At 44.8% G+C, this 13,056-nt stretch overlaps 1 protein-coding gene across 3 annotated transcripts in view; it reads right to left on the bottom strand.

The window, feature by feature from the left end:
- epha3 (eph receptor A3) overlaps positions 1 to 13,056 on the bottom strand; it is a 251,299-nt gene that overhangs the window by 54,147 nt on the left and 184,096 nt on the right. For 2 of the 3 annotated variants that reach the window (XM_078409603.1, XM_078409604.1), the window contains exons 9-13: positions 10,481 to 10,548; positions 5,138 to 5,263; positions 2,962 to 3,147; positions 1,241 to 1,302; positions 930 to 1,139 (exon numbers count right to left, since the gene is read on the bottom strand). In XM_078409603.1, coding sequence (XP_078265729.1) covers positions 930 to 1,139; positions 1,241 to 1,302; positions 2,962 to 3,147; positions 5,138 to 5,263; positions 10,481 to 10,548 — 652 coding nt within the window. The remainder of the gene's footprint in view (positions 1 to 929; positions 1,140 to 1,240; positions 1,303 to 2,961; positions 3,148 to 5,137; positions 5,264 to 10,480; positions 10,549 to 13,056) is intronic. The other variant, XM_078409605.1, reaches the window with a different exon arrangement.

Here is a 13,056-nt window from a genome sequence, read left to right as displayed (position 1 = left end):
ACTGCTTCAAAATAAACTGCCATCCTCTACACAGTGCACACCTTGATTTTTTATCAAGGTATTAAATATGATACTGACACATAAGAGAGAGAATAGTGAAAGGCCTGGACAGAGTGGATGTGGAGAGAATGTTTCCACCAGTGGGAGAGTCTGGGACCAGAGGGCGCAGCCTCAGAATTATAGGACATTCCTTTAGGAAGGAGATGAGGAGGAATTTCTTTAGTCAGAGGGTGGTGTATCTGTGGAATTCATTGCCACAGAAGGCTGTGGGGGCCAAGTCAATGGATATTTTTAAGGCAGGGGTACATAGATTCTTGATTAGTATGGGTGTCAGGCGTTATGGGGAGAAGGCACGGTAGCACAGCGGTAGCACAGCGGTAGAGTTGCTGCTTTACAGCGAATGCAGCGCCGGAGACTCAGGTTCGATCCTGACTACGGGTGCTGCACTGTAAGGAGTTTGTACGTTCTCCCCGTGACCTGCGTGGGTTTTCTCCGAGATCTTCGGTTTCCTCCCACACTCCAAAGACGTACAGGTATGTAGGTTAATTGGCTGGGTAAATGTAAAAATTGTCCCTAGTGGGTGTAGGATAGTGTTAATGTGCGGGGATCACTGGGCGGCACGGACTTGGTGGGCCGAAAAGGCCTGTTTCCGGCTGTATATATATGATGATGAACATGATTGAGTGGCGGAGTAGACTTGTTGGGCCGATTGGCCCAATTCTGCTCCTGTCACTTTATGAACATGAACTTATGAATGTATCTGGAGCCATGGGAACTCCCAGAACTCAGATAAGACTGTTTGAATGTTGGCCCTTCAATGGAACCGATTAATAAAACCTTATTGTACAGAGTAAAATTTTAAATATCACTTATGAACTTATGGTCATAGGAAGTGGCCGCATAATCTGGACAGGAGTAGAGTTGCTTACCCGCGTTGTGTAAGCAGCTTCAGGGTCGTCTTCGAGAACCCTGGAGAGCCCAAAGTCAGACACCTTGCACACCAGGTTGCTGTTGACGAGGATATTGCGAGCAGCCAGGTCCCGATGAACGTAGCCCATGTCGGACAGGTACTTCATGCCTGAAGCGATGCCCCGTAGCATGCCGACAAGCTGGATGACTGTGAACTGGGCATCATGTCTCTTAAAGGGAATGGATGAGTTTTTGCATTCAGTCAAAGTCAAAACAAGTAGGGAGTTTAACTTGAAACTGCTGTACCTTAGTGAACCGTCAGTCAGCTTACCCTGAGAAAACTGTCCAAGGAACCGTTTTCCATGTATTCTGTCACAATCATGACAGGTTTACCTGTAGAAAGTCCGCAATTGTAAGGTTAATGCACCGTGATATCAATTTATCAATTAAAAAACATTATTTTGTTTCAGCACAATTTTCATGGTAGAGCAGTTGTTACTGTGGTTCTAATACAATGATTGAATAATACCTTTTTGTCATGTGTATCTGAAATGCTTTGTGTTGCATACACCCTGATAAAGCCACACAGCAGACCTCACCTAGGCAGTACACAAGTGTCGCCATGTTTGGTGCCGACAAAGTTGCAAACATTCACCAAATATTCCTATCTACTGCCTGCCTCCGCATGTGGCATCCCCCCCTCACCCCCCCCCCCCCCCCCCACCCTCACCCTCACCCCCTTCTGGGTTCCCCCTTTCGTTCTTGACAGCCCCCCCCCACCGGGTCCCTCTTAGTTCTTGATGGTCCCCTTGCTGTGTCCCCCTTTGTTCTCAATGCCCACCCCCCCCCCCCACAGCCAGGTGTCCCCATTGTTAATTATACCAAGTAATAATACTAAGTAATCAACCTGTAAGTATGTCCTGGATGTGTAGGAAGGAACTGCAGATGCTGGTTTAAACCAAAGATAGACACAAACTGCTGGAGTAACTCAGCAGGACAGGCAGCATCTCTGGAGAAAAAGAATGGGTGACGTTTCGGGTCGAGACCCTTCTTTAAAACTAATCAGTCTGAAGAAGGATCTCAATCCGAAACTTCACCCGTTCCTTCTCTCCAGAGATGCTGCCTGTCCGCTGAGTTACTCCAGCAGTTTGTGTCTATCTTCACTAGGTATGTCCTGTCTTTTTCACTTTAGATGAACCTAAAAGAAAGTTGAAGTAATCTGATAAAAGGAACTGCAGATGCTGGTACATACCGAAGATAGACACAAAGTGCAGGAGTAACTCAGCAGGTCAGGCCGCATCACTTGTTTCAGATTGGTACCCTACTTCAAACTGAAGAAGGGTTCCGACCCAAAACGTTCCCATCCTTTTTCTCCAGGGATGCTGCCTGACCCGCTAAGCACTTTGTGTCCATCTTAGACATATTTGTGTACTTGCAGTCACTGTGGACAAAGAGGAGTTAAGAAGAGAAGCAAATCAAACCCTTATTATGTAGAAATGTAGAATCCAGGAGGTGTGGTAGCAAATGCCATAAAAATAACCAGAAAGCATTTTATACGGCCTGAAAGAACATCTCTCTGTTTAAAACCAAATTACTGTACCAGTTGTAAAAGTAGCTTAGTTAGTGAATTAGACAATAGTAAGAGTATAATACACCTTGAATATTGTGCATTGTGGTAACTAAACCCATAGGGATAGACACAAAACGCAGGAGTAACTCAGCGGGTCAGGCAGCACCTCTGGAGAAAAGGAATAGGTGACATTTCAGGTCGAGAACCCATCTTCAGACTGAGAGTCAGGGGAAAGGGAAACGAGCAATATAGATGATGATATAGCGAGATAAAGAACAAATGTATGAAAGATATGCAAAAATGTAACGATGATCTAGGAAAGGTGGAGCCCACGATAGTCCATTGTTGTCTGTGGTCCAGGTGATAACGAGTTATACAGACAATGAAACTCAACAGGACGACAGTGAAACTTATTTGCTTCCCCTCCTTTCCATTGAAGAATATTAGTAAAAGTGCTGCTTCAGTGAAGACAGGCCCCTTACTTTTTGTGACCACCCCTTCCAGATGAATGATGTTTGGATGGTCAAACTGTCCCATGATGCTTGCTTCACTCAGGAAATCCCGTCTTTGTTTCTCCGTGTAACCAACTTTAAGGGTTTTGATGGCTACTGTGACCTCCTTTTTGGAGGGTAGCTTCAGACGTCCACTGCACACTTCTCCAAATTCTCCTATGATATAAAAATACAATATTTCTGGCTGTAATTTCAAACAGTGCTCTGTCTCCCATCCCTCTCTCATCACCTGCCGTGGTAAGCAAGTTAAAAGCATTAGTACGGGTGTCAGAGGTTGTGGGTAGGGGGTACATCATCAAGTCGCTGGTGCAGCTCGGCCGCGGGGCCTTCCATCACCCGGCGCGGCTCGGCCGCGGGACTTAGCTGCGCACGGTACGGCCGCGGGGCCTTCCATCGCCCAGCTCGGCCGTGGGGTGTTTCAGCACCCGGTGCGGCTCGGCCGCGGGGACTTCCATCCCCTTGCGGGGACTGTGCGGGTCGGTCGGGGACGAGCTGGCTGTCCGTGGGCGTGGGGAAGAGAGCGGAAGTTTTGTTGCCTCCATCACAGTGAGGGGGTGTTTGGAGTCACTGTGATGGATGTTTGTGTTGGGGTCATGTGTCTTGTGTTCTTTTTTTTGTGTGACTGCTGGTAACGTAATTTCGTTCGGTACCTCGGTACCGAATGACAAATAAAGCTCTGTATCCTGCATCTGTATCCTGTAAGTCTACTCCGCCATTCAATCATTGCTGATCTATCTTTCCCTCTTAACCCCATTCTCCTGCCTTCTCCCCATAACCCCGGACACCCTTAACTAATTAAGAATCTATCAAGCTGTGCCTTAAAAATATCCATTGACTTGGCTCCACAGCCTTCTGTGGCAATGAATTCCACAGATTCACCACCCTTCTTAAATGTGTTTGTTATTAGCTTTATCAATGAAGGTCTGGATCATGGTCACTCTTACTATCCCAGTGTCGGGATGGTTCAAGGCCATTAATCTCTGCCACGTTGCACAGTTTGGTTGCATTTAGGAGGTCACCTAAACTTCATAATCAAGGGATGGAAGATTTAATTTACTTTTCCTTCAGCCTACTGGACCAGGCAGGGAGCATATTTCCGTCTTTAACTCACCCAGTTATTAAGCAACAGCACTGCTCTGTAACTGGAAAAGAGTTGCTTATATTGTGGAATATCCTTTTAACAGCTGCCAGTGGGGATTAGACTTGTGATGCTAAACGCTGGCAGTTCCCAGAACATGTAATTCACTAGCAGGGAATGCTCCACTCAAACCAACAAGTTTTAAGTGTGATGTTAGAAACATGGAACTGCAGATGCTGGTTAATACACAAAAAGACAAATTGCCTTGGAGTAACTCGGCAGGTCAGGCAGCATCTCTGGAGAACATGGATAGGTGACTATTCGGGTCACCTGAAGAAGGGTCTTGACCTGAATCGTCATCTATCCATGTTCTCCGGAGATGCTGCCTGACCTGCTGAGTTACGCCAGCACTTTATGTCCGTAGTGTGATGTTGCACTGGGAAACCTAGCAATACAGTTCAGTGAAGGTTGGATAAAGGTATCAGTTTGTGCGCGTCTTTCACAAATAGCATTAAGATGTCACTGAAGATAGACACAAAATGCTGGAGTAACTCAGTGGGACAGGCAGCATCTCTGGAGAGAAGGAATGGGTGATTTTTCGGGTTGAAACTGAAGAAGGGTCTCGACCCAAAATGTCACCCATTCCTTCTCTCCAGGAATGCTGCCTGACCCTCTGAGTTACTCCAGCATTGTGTGATACCTCTGAGTTACTCCGGCATTTTGTGTCTATCTTCAGTATAAACCCGCATTTGCAGTTCCTTCCTACACATTAAGGTGTCACACATCTGTACTTTCATGGCACCAAAAGGCAGCAAAGCCATTTCTGGCCCCAAAAGAGACTTTCTTGCCCCTGCCCCATCCCATGCCATGGTACAGATGGGACGGATTTGTGGGTACCCAGAAAATTTAGAAACATGCATCAGGAACAATGAGGGAGGAGACTGCAATAAGATTATCAGTGGAGGCTCCCACTTCTGTGTCCAATTTGATGCAGAGAGCACTGAGATAGCCGCCAATTGTCCTGAGAGAGGAATCTGCACTCAAATAATCATATATAAAGTTTAGTACCTGCACCAACAACTTTGTCAATGGATATTGAGGAAGAATCCAGCTCCTTTGCAAACTCATGGACAGCTTGGCTGGGGTCTTCGTATGTGTGTGGGTCCACATATGTCCGCAGGCCTGGAAGTTTAACTGTTTGCAGAAACATTGAGAAATATCACACATGCCCCGGATATCCACATAACACAACCATATTCTCAAAACCTATGGCTTCTACAGGCAATCATTCTGGAGAGAAGAGATCCTAAAATTACTGAGAGCTAGTCAACTTGCCTCAAACCATTTCAGGTTCGGTTCAGGAATTACTGAATTATGAAATAATGAATTGGAGTTTGGTTTTTATTCTTGTGCCGGCTCGAAGGGCCGAATGGCCAAACTCCTGCACCTATTTTCTATGTTTCTTCATGTACCAATTCAGCACTTCACCGTTCTCCAAGAATTGACTCTCCATCTGAAGAAGGGTCTCGATACAAAACGTCACAAAGGAGGGCAGTGAGATGTCTGAAGAAGGGTTCCCACCCGAAACTGTGGGCGAAGGCAGGAGAATGGGGTTGAGAAAGGATCAGCCACGATTGAATGGCGGAGTAGACTTAATGGGCTGAATTTCCTAATTCTGCTCCTATAACTTATGGACATCATCAGATGAAACGTCATCTATTCCTTTTCTACAGAGATGCTGCCTGACCCGCTGAGTTACTCCAGCTTTTGGTGTCTATCTTTGTCAGAAAATATTTGGCTTGCCAGTCACACCTGCTTTCCATCACTTTCCATCCCATTCAACCAAACTATGTATGAGGTGAAGTGAATAACTCACTCAGGCTTTCTTCCTTTACAAAAACGAGTTATAAAGGTCCACACACATCTAAGATACATACAATTGAGTTTTGTTTAGTTTTAGTTTAGAGATACCGCGCGGAAACAGGCCCTTCGGCCCATCGGCCCATCGCGTCCGCACTGACCAGCGATCCCCGCACATTAACACTATCCTACACGTGCGAGGGATGATTTGTACATTTATATCAAGCCAATTGACATACAAACCTGTACGTCTTTGGAATGTGGGAGAAAACCGAAGATCTCGGAGAAAACCCACGCGGTCACAGGGAGAACGTACAAACTCCGTACAGTCGAAGGTATTTATTCACAAAATGCTGGAGTAACTCAGCAGGTCAGGCAGCATCTCAGGAGAGAAGGAATGGGTGACGTCTCGACCCGAAACGTCACCCATTCCTTCTCTCCTGAGATGCTGCCTGACCTGCTGAGTTACTCCAGCATTTTGGAAATGAATACCTTCGATTTGTACCAGCATCTGCAGTTATTTTCTTATACAACTCCGTACAGTCAGCACCCATAGTCAGGATCGAACCCGAGTCTCTGGCGGTGGAAGGCAGCAACTCTACCGCTGTGCCACCGTGTCACAGAATTGTGGGAATGAAGGTAGTTGTCACGGGTTTCATGAAGAAATGTATTGACGGGGATATTTAGGGTCTATTCTAATCAGGAATCTTGGATGAACATGAAGATTTAGTGTCTGCTGCAGTTCAGATCGGAGGTTTTCAGGAAGACTGACCCTTTGAAATTCAATGATAGATGGTTAGACTCTTAGAAGTCCCCATATAGTGATATGGGAAAGGAACATTTGGTGAATTATTTTAATCTGCAGTAGAGGAACACGAGCTATACATTCAAAGTAACTCAAAGCCACCATTGCTTTTCAGGAAATATGTTTTCACAAATAGCATGGCCCATCTATCTACACGTGTGTGAACAATGGTTCTGCATTTCTGCAAGGAGGTGACAGGTATTTTACACAGTGAGTGGTGGGTGCCTGAATGTGTGGCCAGGATCAGCGGTGGAAGCAGATATGATGGTGGTGTTTAAGAAGCTTTTGCACATGGATATGGAGGGAATGGAGGGATATTGATCACATGCAGGCAGAGTTGATTATTTAACTTGCCAGTTTTGTTCGGCACAGACGTTGTGGGCTGAATGGCCATTTCCAATGCTTTACTGTTTTATATTTCTATGGCTCCGATCTAATAGATGTATTGCTAGAATTTTTCTAACATGCATTGCTACCATGTGGAAAATTAACAGTATTTCTCTAATTTCGTAAGGGGCGACGCAGTGGCGCAGTGGTAGAGTGGTAGAGCCTTACAGCGCCAGGGACCCGGGTTCGATCCTGACCTCGGGTGCTGTCCGTACGGAGTTTGCACGTTCTCCCTGTGACTGCTTCGGTTCCCTCCGGGTACTCTTGTTTCCTTCCACATCCCAAAGACATGCAGGTTTGTAGGTTAATTGGCTTCTGTAAATTGTCCCGAGTGTGTAGGATAGAACTGGTGCATGGGTGATCATTGGTTGGCACGAATTTGATGGGCCGAAGGGCCTGTTTCAACGCGGTTGTCACTGATGGAATCTAATCTAATCTCTTAACTAACAGTGGATCAAAGACTAACTAACAACCACTGTTGGCGAAGGTGAAGTGAATAACTCACTCAGGCTTTGGTAATTTAGATGTATAAAAGATCAATGCTAAATATGACCATTTATAATGAATGAGTGTTATTTATTGCTCTAACGTTGTCATTTAGGATACACTCCTTCTGATACTCTCCTTTTCAAACGTGCATACAGCAAAGCCAAATCTCCTCAGATATTATTTGTCTGATTCTGAAGACCATGGAGAGATGCTGCCTGTCCTGCTGAGTTACTCCAGCATTTTGTGTTTATCTTCAGGTTAAAACCAGCATCTGCAGTTCCTTCCTACACGTTTCGCCTGTTAACCCTCCAGTTTAACCACTTGAGTGCCTTATTGATTTCCATGGGAAGTGAAATTGGAGGGCTTGTTAAATGGGCTCTTAAATCCACTCTGTTCTATTTCTGCTGAGTGTGTTAAGTTAAACTCTCTGGTCAAGGCCAAGCTTACAGTAGTACAAGGAAAACCTCCTACTGTTCTCTCAGGCTGGGTTCCTTTCTCTCTTTCAATGCCGAGCTGAGAGCAGGCAATTGACGTTGCTGCAGTAAAGGTCCACTTAAAAGGAGTTTATTTTTGCTCTGGGAATACAGCAGTAAAGAGTAGAAGAAAATAAGTTCCAAGGTACTGCAGACACTGCTAAATGTAGAGTACATTTGCAATAATATAAACTCTGATGGGATGTCTGGGTGAGCTCTTTGAATAGAGTAATGGCAAGAAAACTATCAGAACTAGTGAGTTTAATAGAAAAATGGGGGGTTATACTTCGATTTTAGTTTAGTTTAGAGACAAGTCAAGTCAAGTCAATTTTATTTGTATAGCACATTTAAAAACAACCCACGTTGACCAAAGTGCTGTACATCTGATTAGGTACTAAGGGAAAAAAATGAAACATACAGTAGCACGCAAACAGTTCACAGCGCCTCCTCAATGAGCCTCAAACGCTAGGGAGTAGAAATAGGTTTTGAGCCTGGACTTAAAGGAGTCGATGGAGGGGGCAGCTCTGATGGGGAGAGGGATGCTGTTCCACAGTCTAGGAGCTGCAACCGCAAAAGCGCGGTCACCCCTGAGCTTAAGCCTAGACCGCGGGATAGTGAGTAGCCCCAAGTCGGCCGACCTGAGGGACCTGGAGTTAGAGAGGGGGGTTCGAAGATTTTTGATGTAGGGGGGGGGAATGTCCATTTAGGGCTTTATACGTGAATAAGACACAGCATGGAACTGAGTCCATGCCGACCATCGATCACCTGTTCACACTAGTTCTCTGTTATTCCATTTATGCACCCACTCCGTATACGCGAGGGGTAATTTACAGAGGCCAATTAACTTACAAGCCAGCTTGTCTTTGAGATGTGGGAGGAGATTAGAGGATCAAGAGGAAATCCACGCCTTCACAAGGAGAACTCCCAGAGGATTGAACCCATGTCTCTGGCGCTGTGAGGCAGCAGCTCTACCAGCTGAGCCACTGTGCTGCCTAGTATGTGCCGGTGAGATCATCCCTGTAATAGTATGTGCGGTATTGGTCTCTTATTTAATAAAGAATGTTAATGTATTAGAAGTATTTGGGGCGGCACCGTGGAGCAGCGGTAGAGTTGCTGCCTTACTGTGCCAGAGACCTGGTTCGATCTTAACTACGGGCAGTTTTGAGGAAGTCATTAATTGCGAGAGGTTTTATTTTTTCAATGAGCTGTTCACTCAATGTTTTATTCACCTGGAGGTACAAACCCAATGAAATACAGTTAGAAATATAGGTCGGCATGGTGGCGCAGCGATAGATCCTGACTACGGAGCTTGTACGTTTTCCCAGTGAACCTGCATGGGTTTTCTCCAGGTGCCCCAGTTTCCTCGCAAATTCCAAAGACATACAGGTGTGCAGGTTAATTGGCTTCGGTAAAAATTGCAAATTGTCCCTTGCATGTGTGTAGGATAATGTTCGTGTACGGTGATTGTTGGCCGGAGGGGACTCGGTGGGCTGAAGAACCTGTTTCCGCACTGTATCTCTAAACTAAACTAAACTAAACTAAAGTAATTCAGAGAAGCTTTCTTATTATGGCCGTAAAGGGGCAGGCTATCTTATGAAAAAACGTTGGAGAGGCCAGGTCTTTATTGCTGTTGTTTGAAGAATGAAGGACACTAGAATGCTACCTATATAATCCTAATGAGTCTTGATGGGGTAGATGTGGCAAGGATGTTTCCTCCTGGGAAAAAATCAAGAAGTAGGGATCACTATTTGAAACTAAGTGCGTCACCCATTTAAGGCAGGGATGAGGCAATTTATGTTCTCTCAGAGGGCTCACTGTTCCCCAAAGGAGTGTGGAAGCAGAATCTTTGAATATTTATAAGCCAGATGATGCAGACAGATACAAGCAAGGGGTGAAAAGTTACAGTGGATACATAGGAATGGGAAGATGTGATCACTGTAATATCGATCACGATCACATTAAATGGTGGAGCAGGACTAAGGGGCTAATCTTGTTCCTAATTCATATGCTTGTAACAGAGGAAAAACATAATTTCCCACCTGATGACACTGAAAATCAATGGTCATGAACAAATATTCTGAAAGTAACTACTGTAGGAGATGGTGCTCCTAGTCGCTCGATAGAGGGAACAGATGCACAGTGTGGCATCCCTTTAACGAGAGAAAGAGCTTTCATTTATATAACTCCTTTTGCATGTCTCAAAACAGCGCACAGCCAAGGAACTGTTTTTAGATGCGTTGCCACCGTTACAATACAAGGCAGGCGAGTGTAGTTACCAATTTGTGCCCTGCAAGCCTCCCGCAAACAGCAGCCTGACAAATGAGATGCCGCTGACCCGCTGAGCATTTCCAACATTTTCTCTAGTTAATTGCAAACGCTTGCAGGTTCAATACTCACTGTGGCCATTTGGGTAATAGATTCTTTTGTCGTCGGATATATGCTTTGATTTGTTGTAGCCGCAAAACCTGCGCATAAATCAAAGAAATTCTTACCAACCCAACATTCAATATTTCACTCTGTGGAAACATTATTTAACTTTGTTAAATTGTCAAATGTTTTGTTAACAAGTACAAGAATGCAAAAACTAGGGCACATTTGAATTGATCAATGTGGTATCAAGTATTTCCACTTCCTCTCTAGGTTTTACTTATTACATGTCTTCTTACAAGAAGAATGAGCTGTAGGTGATTGAGGTCTATTTTGATTTCAATAGTGAGGTAAGAGCTCAAACACTTTAACTCCCCCTCCCATTCCCACACTGACCTTTCTGTCATGGGCCTCCGCGATTGTTAGAGTGAGGCCCAGCGCAAATTGGAGGAACAGCACCTCATATTTAACTTGGGCAGCTTAGACCCCAGCGGTATGAACATTGACTTCTCTAACTTCAGGTAGCCCTTGCTTTCCCTCTTTCTGCATCCTTCCCCCTTCCCAGTTCTCCGACCAGCCTTACTGTCTCCGAATAAATTTGATCTCTGTTTGCTTTGTTGTAGAAAGATAGACATAGAAAATAGGTGCAGGAGTAGGCCATTCGGCCCTTCGAGCCTGCACCGCCATTCAATATGATCATGGCTGATCATCCAGCTCAGTAACCTGTGCCTGCCTTCTCTCCGTACCCCCTGATCCCTTTAGCCACAAGGGCCACATCTAACTCCCTCTTAAATATAGCCAATGAACTGGCCTCAACTACCTTCTGTGGCAGAGAATTCCACAGACTCACCACTCTCTGTGTGAAGAAATGTTTTCTCATCTCGGTTACCTTCTCCCGGCTAACAATGATCTATTCTACATTTTCCTTGATCTCCATTCCCTATGTCCTATTTTCATAACCTTACACTTCCTTATCTATTTATCTCCCTCTCTCCTGACATCAGTCTGAAGAAGAGTTTTGACCCGAAATGTCAACCATTCCTTCTTTCCAGAGATGCTGCCTGTCCCGCTGAGTTACTCCAGCACTTTGTGTCTATCTTTGTGAGTTAAACAAGGTAGAGGTGTATTTCTATACTTGCTCACTGCAATATTTACACTTCCCTGCTTTTTGTTAATGCTTCTGACTACAATAGTCAATGCTTAACTATTTAAGATATCTGAATGATCTTATTGGGGCAAAAATCAACATGGCTGCTCTTCGAGTGGAAGATAGATACAAAGTGCTGGAGTAATTCAATGGGACAAGCAGCATCTCTGGAGAGGAGGAATGGATGATGTTTTGGGTTGAGACCCTTCTTCAGATTGAGAGTCTGGGAAGAGGGAGACATTGAGATACGGCAGGGCAAGGTGTGAAAACATAGATCAAAGGGGACGCTGTTCCCCTGAATGTAGAATGGTACATTGTTAGCTGAGGGGAAGGTGACAATGAGGCATAATAATCAGTAATTGACAATGAACTGTGTGCAGTTTTGGTCTCCAAATTTGAGGAAGGATATTCTTGCTATTGAGGGCGTGCAGCGTAGGTTTACTAGGTTAATTCCCGGAATGGCGGGACTGTCGTATGTTGAAAGAATGGAGCGACTAGGCTTGTATACACTGGAATTTAGAAGGATGAGAGGAGATCTTATCGAAACGTATAAGATTATTAAGGGGTTGGACACGTTAGAGGCAGGAAACATGTTCCCAATGTTGGGGGAGTCCAGAACAAGGGGCCACAGTTTAAGAATAAGGGGTAGGCCATTTAGAACTGAGATGGGGAAAACCATTTTCAGTCAGAGAGTTGTGAATCTGCGGAATTCTCTGCCTCAGAAGGCAGTGGAGGCCAATTCTCTGAATGCATTCAAGAGCGAGCTAGATAGAACTCTTAAGGATAGCGGAGTCAGGGGGTATGGGGAGAAGGCAGGAACGGGGTACTGATTGAGAATGTTCAGCCATGATCACATTGAATGGCGGTGCTGGCTCGAAGGGCCGAATGGCCTCCTCCTGCACCTATTGTCTATTGAAACTAATCGGAGAACTAAGACAGGGGAGGGACAGAGAGAGAGGGAAAGCAAGGGTTACTTGAAGTTTGAGAAATCAATATTCGAGTGGAAGTGCTGGATTTGCTTTCACGTGGTCTGACCCCGTCATGGTGTGCAGGGTCAGGGAGGGGTATCTAGATACCATTACCCGGACACATGGAGGCTAACCTTTGGTAGCACTCCCACACTCCTTCAACAACACAGACCAGTACAATATAACTTTCTGCATCAATTATATATCACACCACAAAAATTAAAGAGAATTAATTCAAGTTTATCTGACCAATGTTTTCGGTGCAATCAAGCAATTGGTACTTTTTTTCATTCTACTTGGTCCTGTTCAAAAATACAACCTTTTTGGACAAATTTAAGAAGTTTTCTAGAACAGATTATCGGAATACAACTTCCATACAACCCAAGATTTTTGTTATTGGGTGATGTTGAAGGAATAAGACCACAACTTAAAATGAATAAATATCAGAAAGAATTTATAAAAATTGCATTAGCAGTAGCCAAAAAACTATC

Source organism: Rhinoraja longicauda, chromosome 12 (genome assembly GCF_053455715.1).
Source record: "Rhinoraja longicauda isolate Sanriku21f chromosome 12, sRhiLon1.1, whole genome shotgun sequence".
Taxonomy (NCBI): domain Eukaryota; kingdom Metazoa; phylum Chordata; class Chondrichthyes; order Rajiformes; family Arhynchobatidae; genus Rhinoraja; species Rhinoraja longicauda.
Note: the sequence above shows the minus strand (reverse complement) of the source record. Positions and strands in the feature narration are given on the sequence as shown.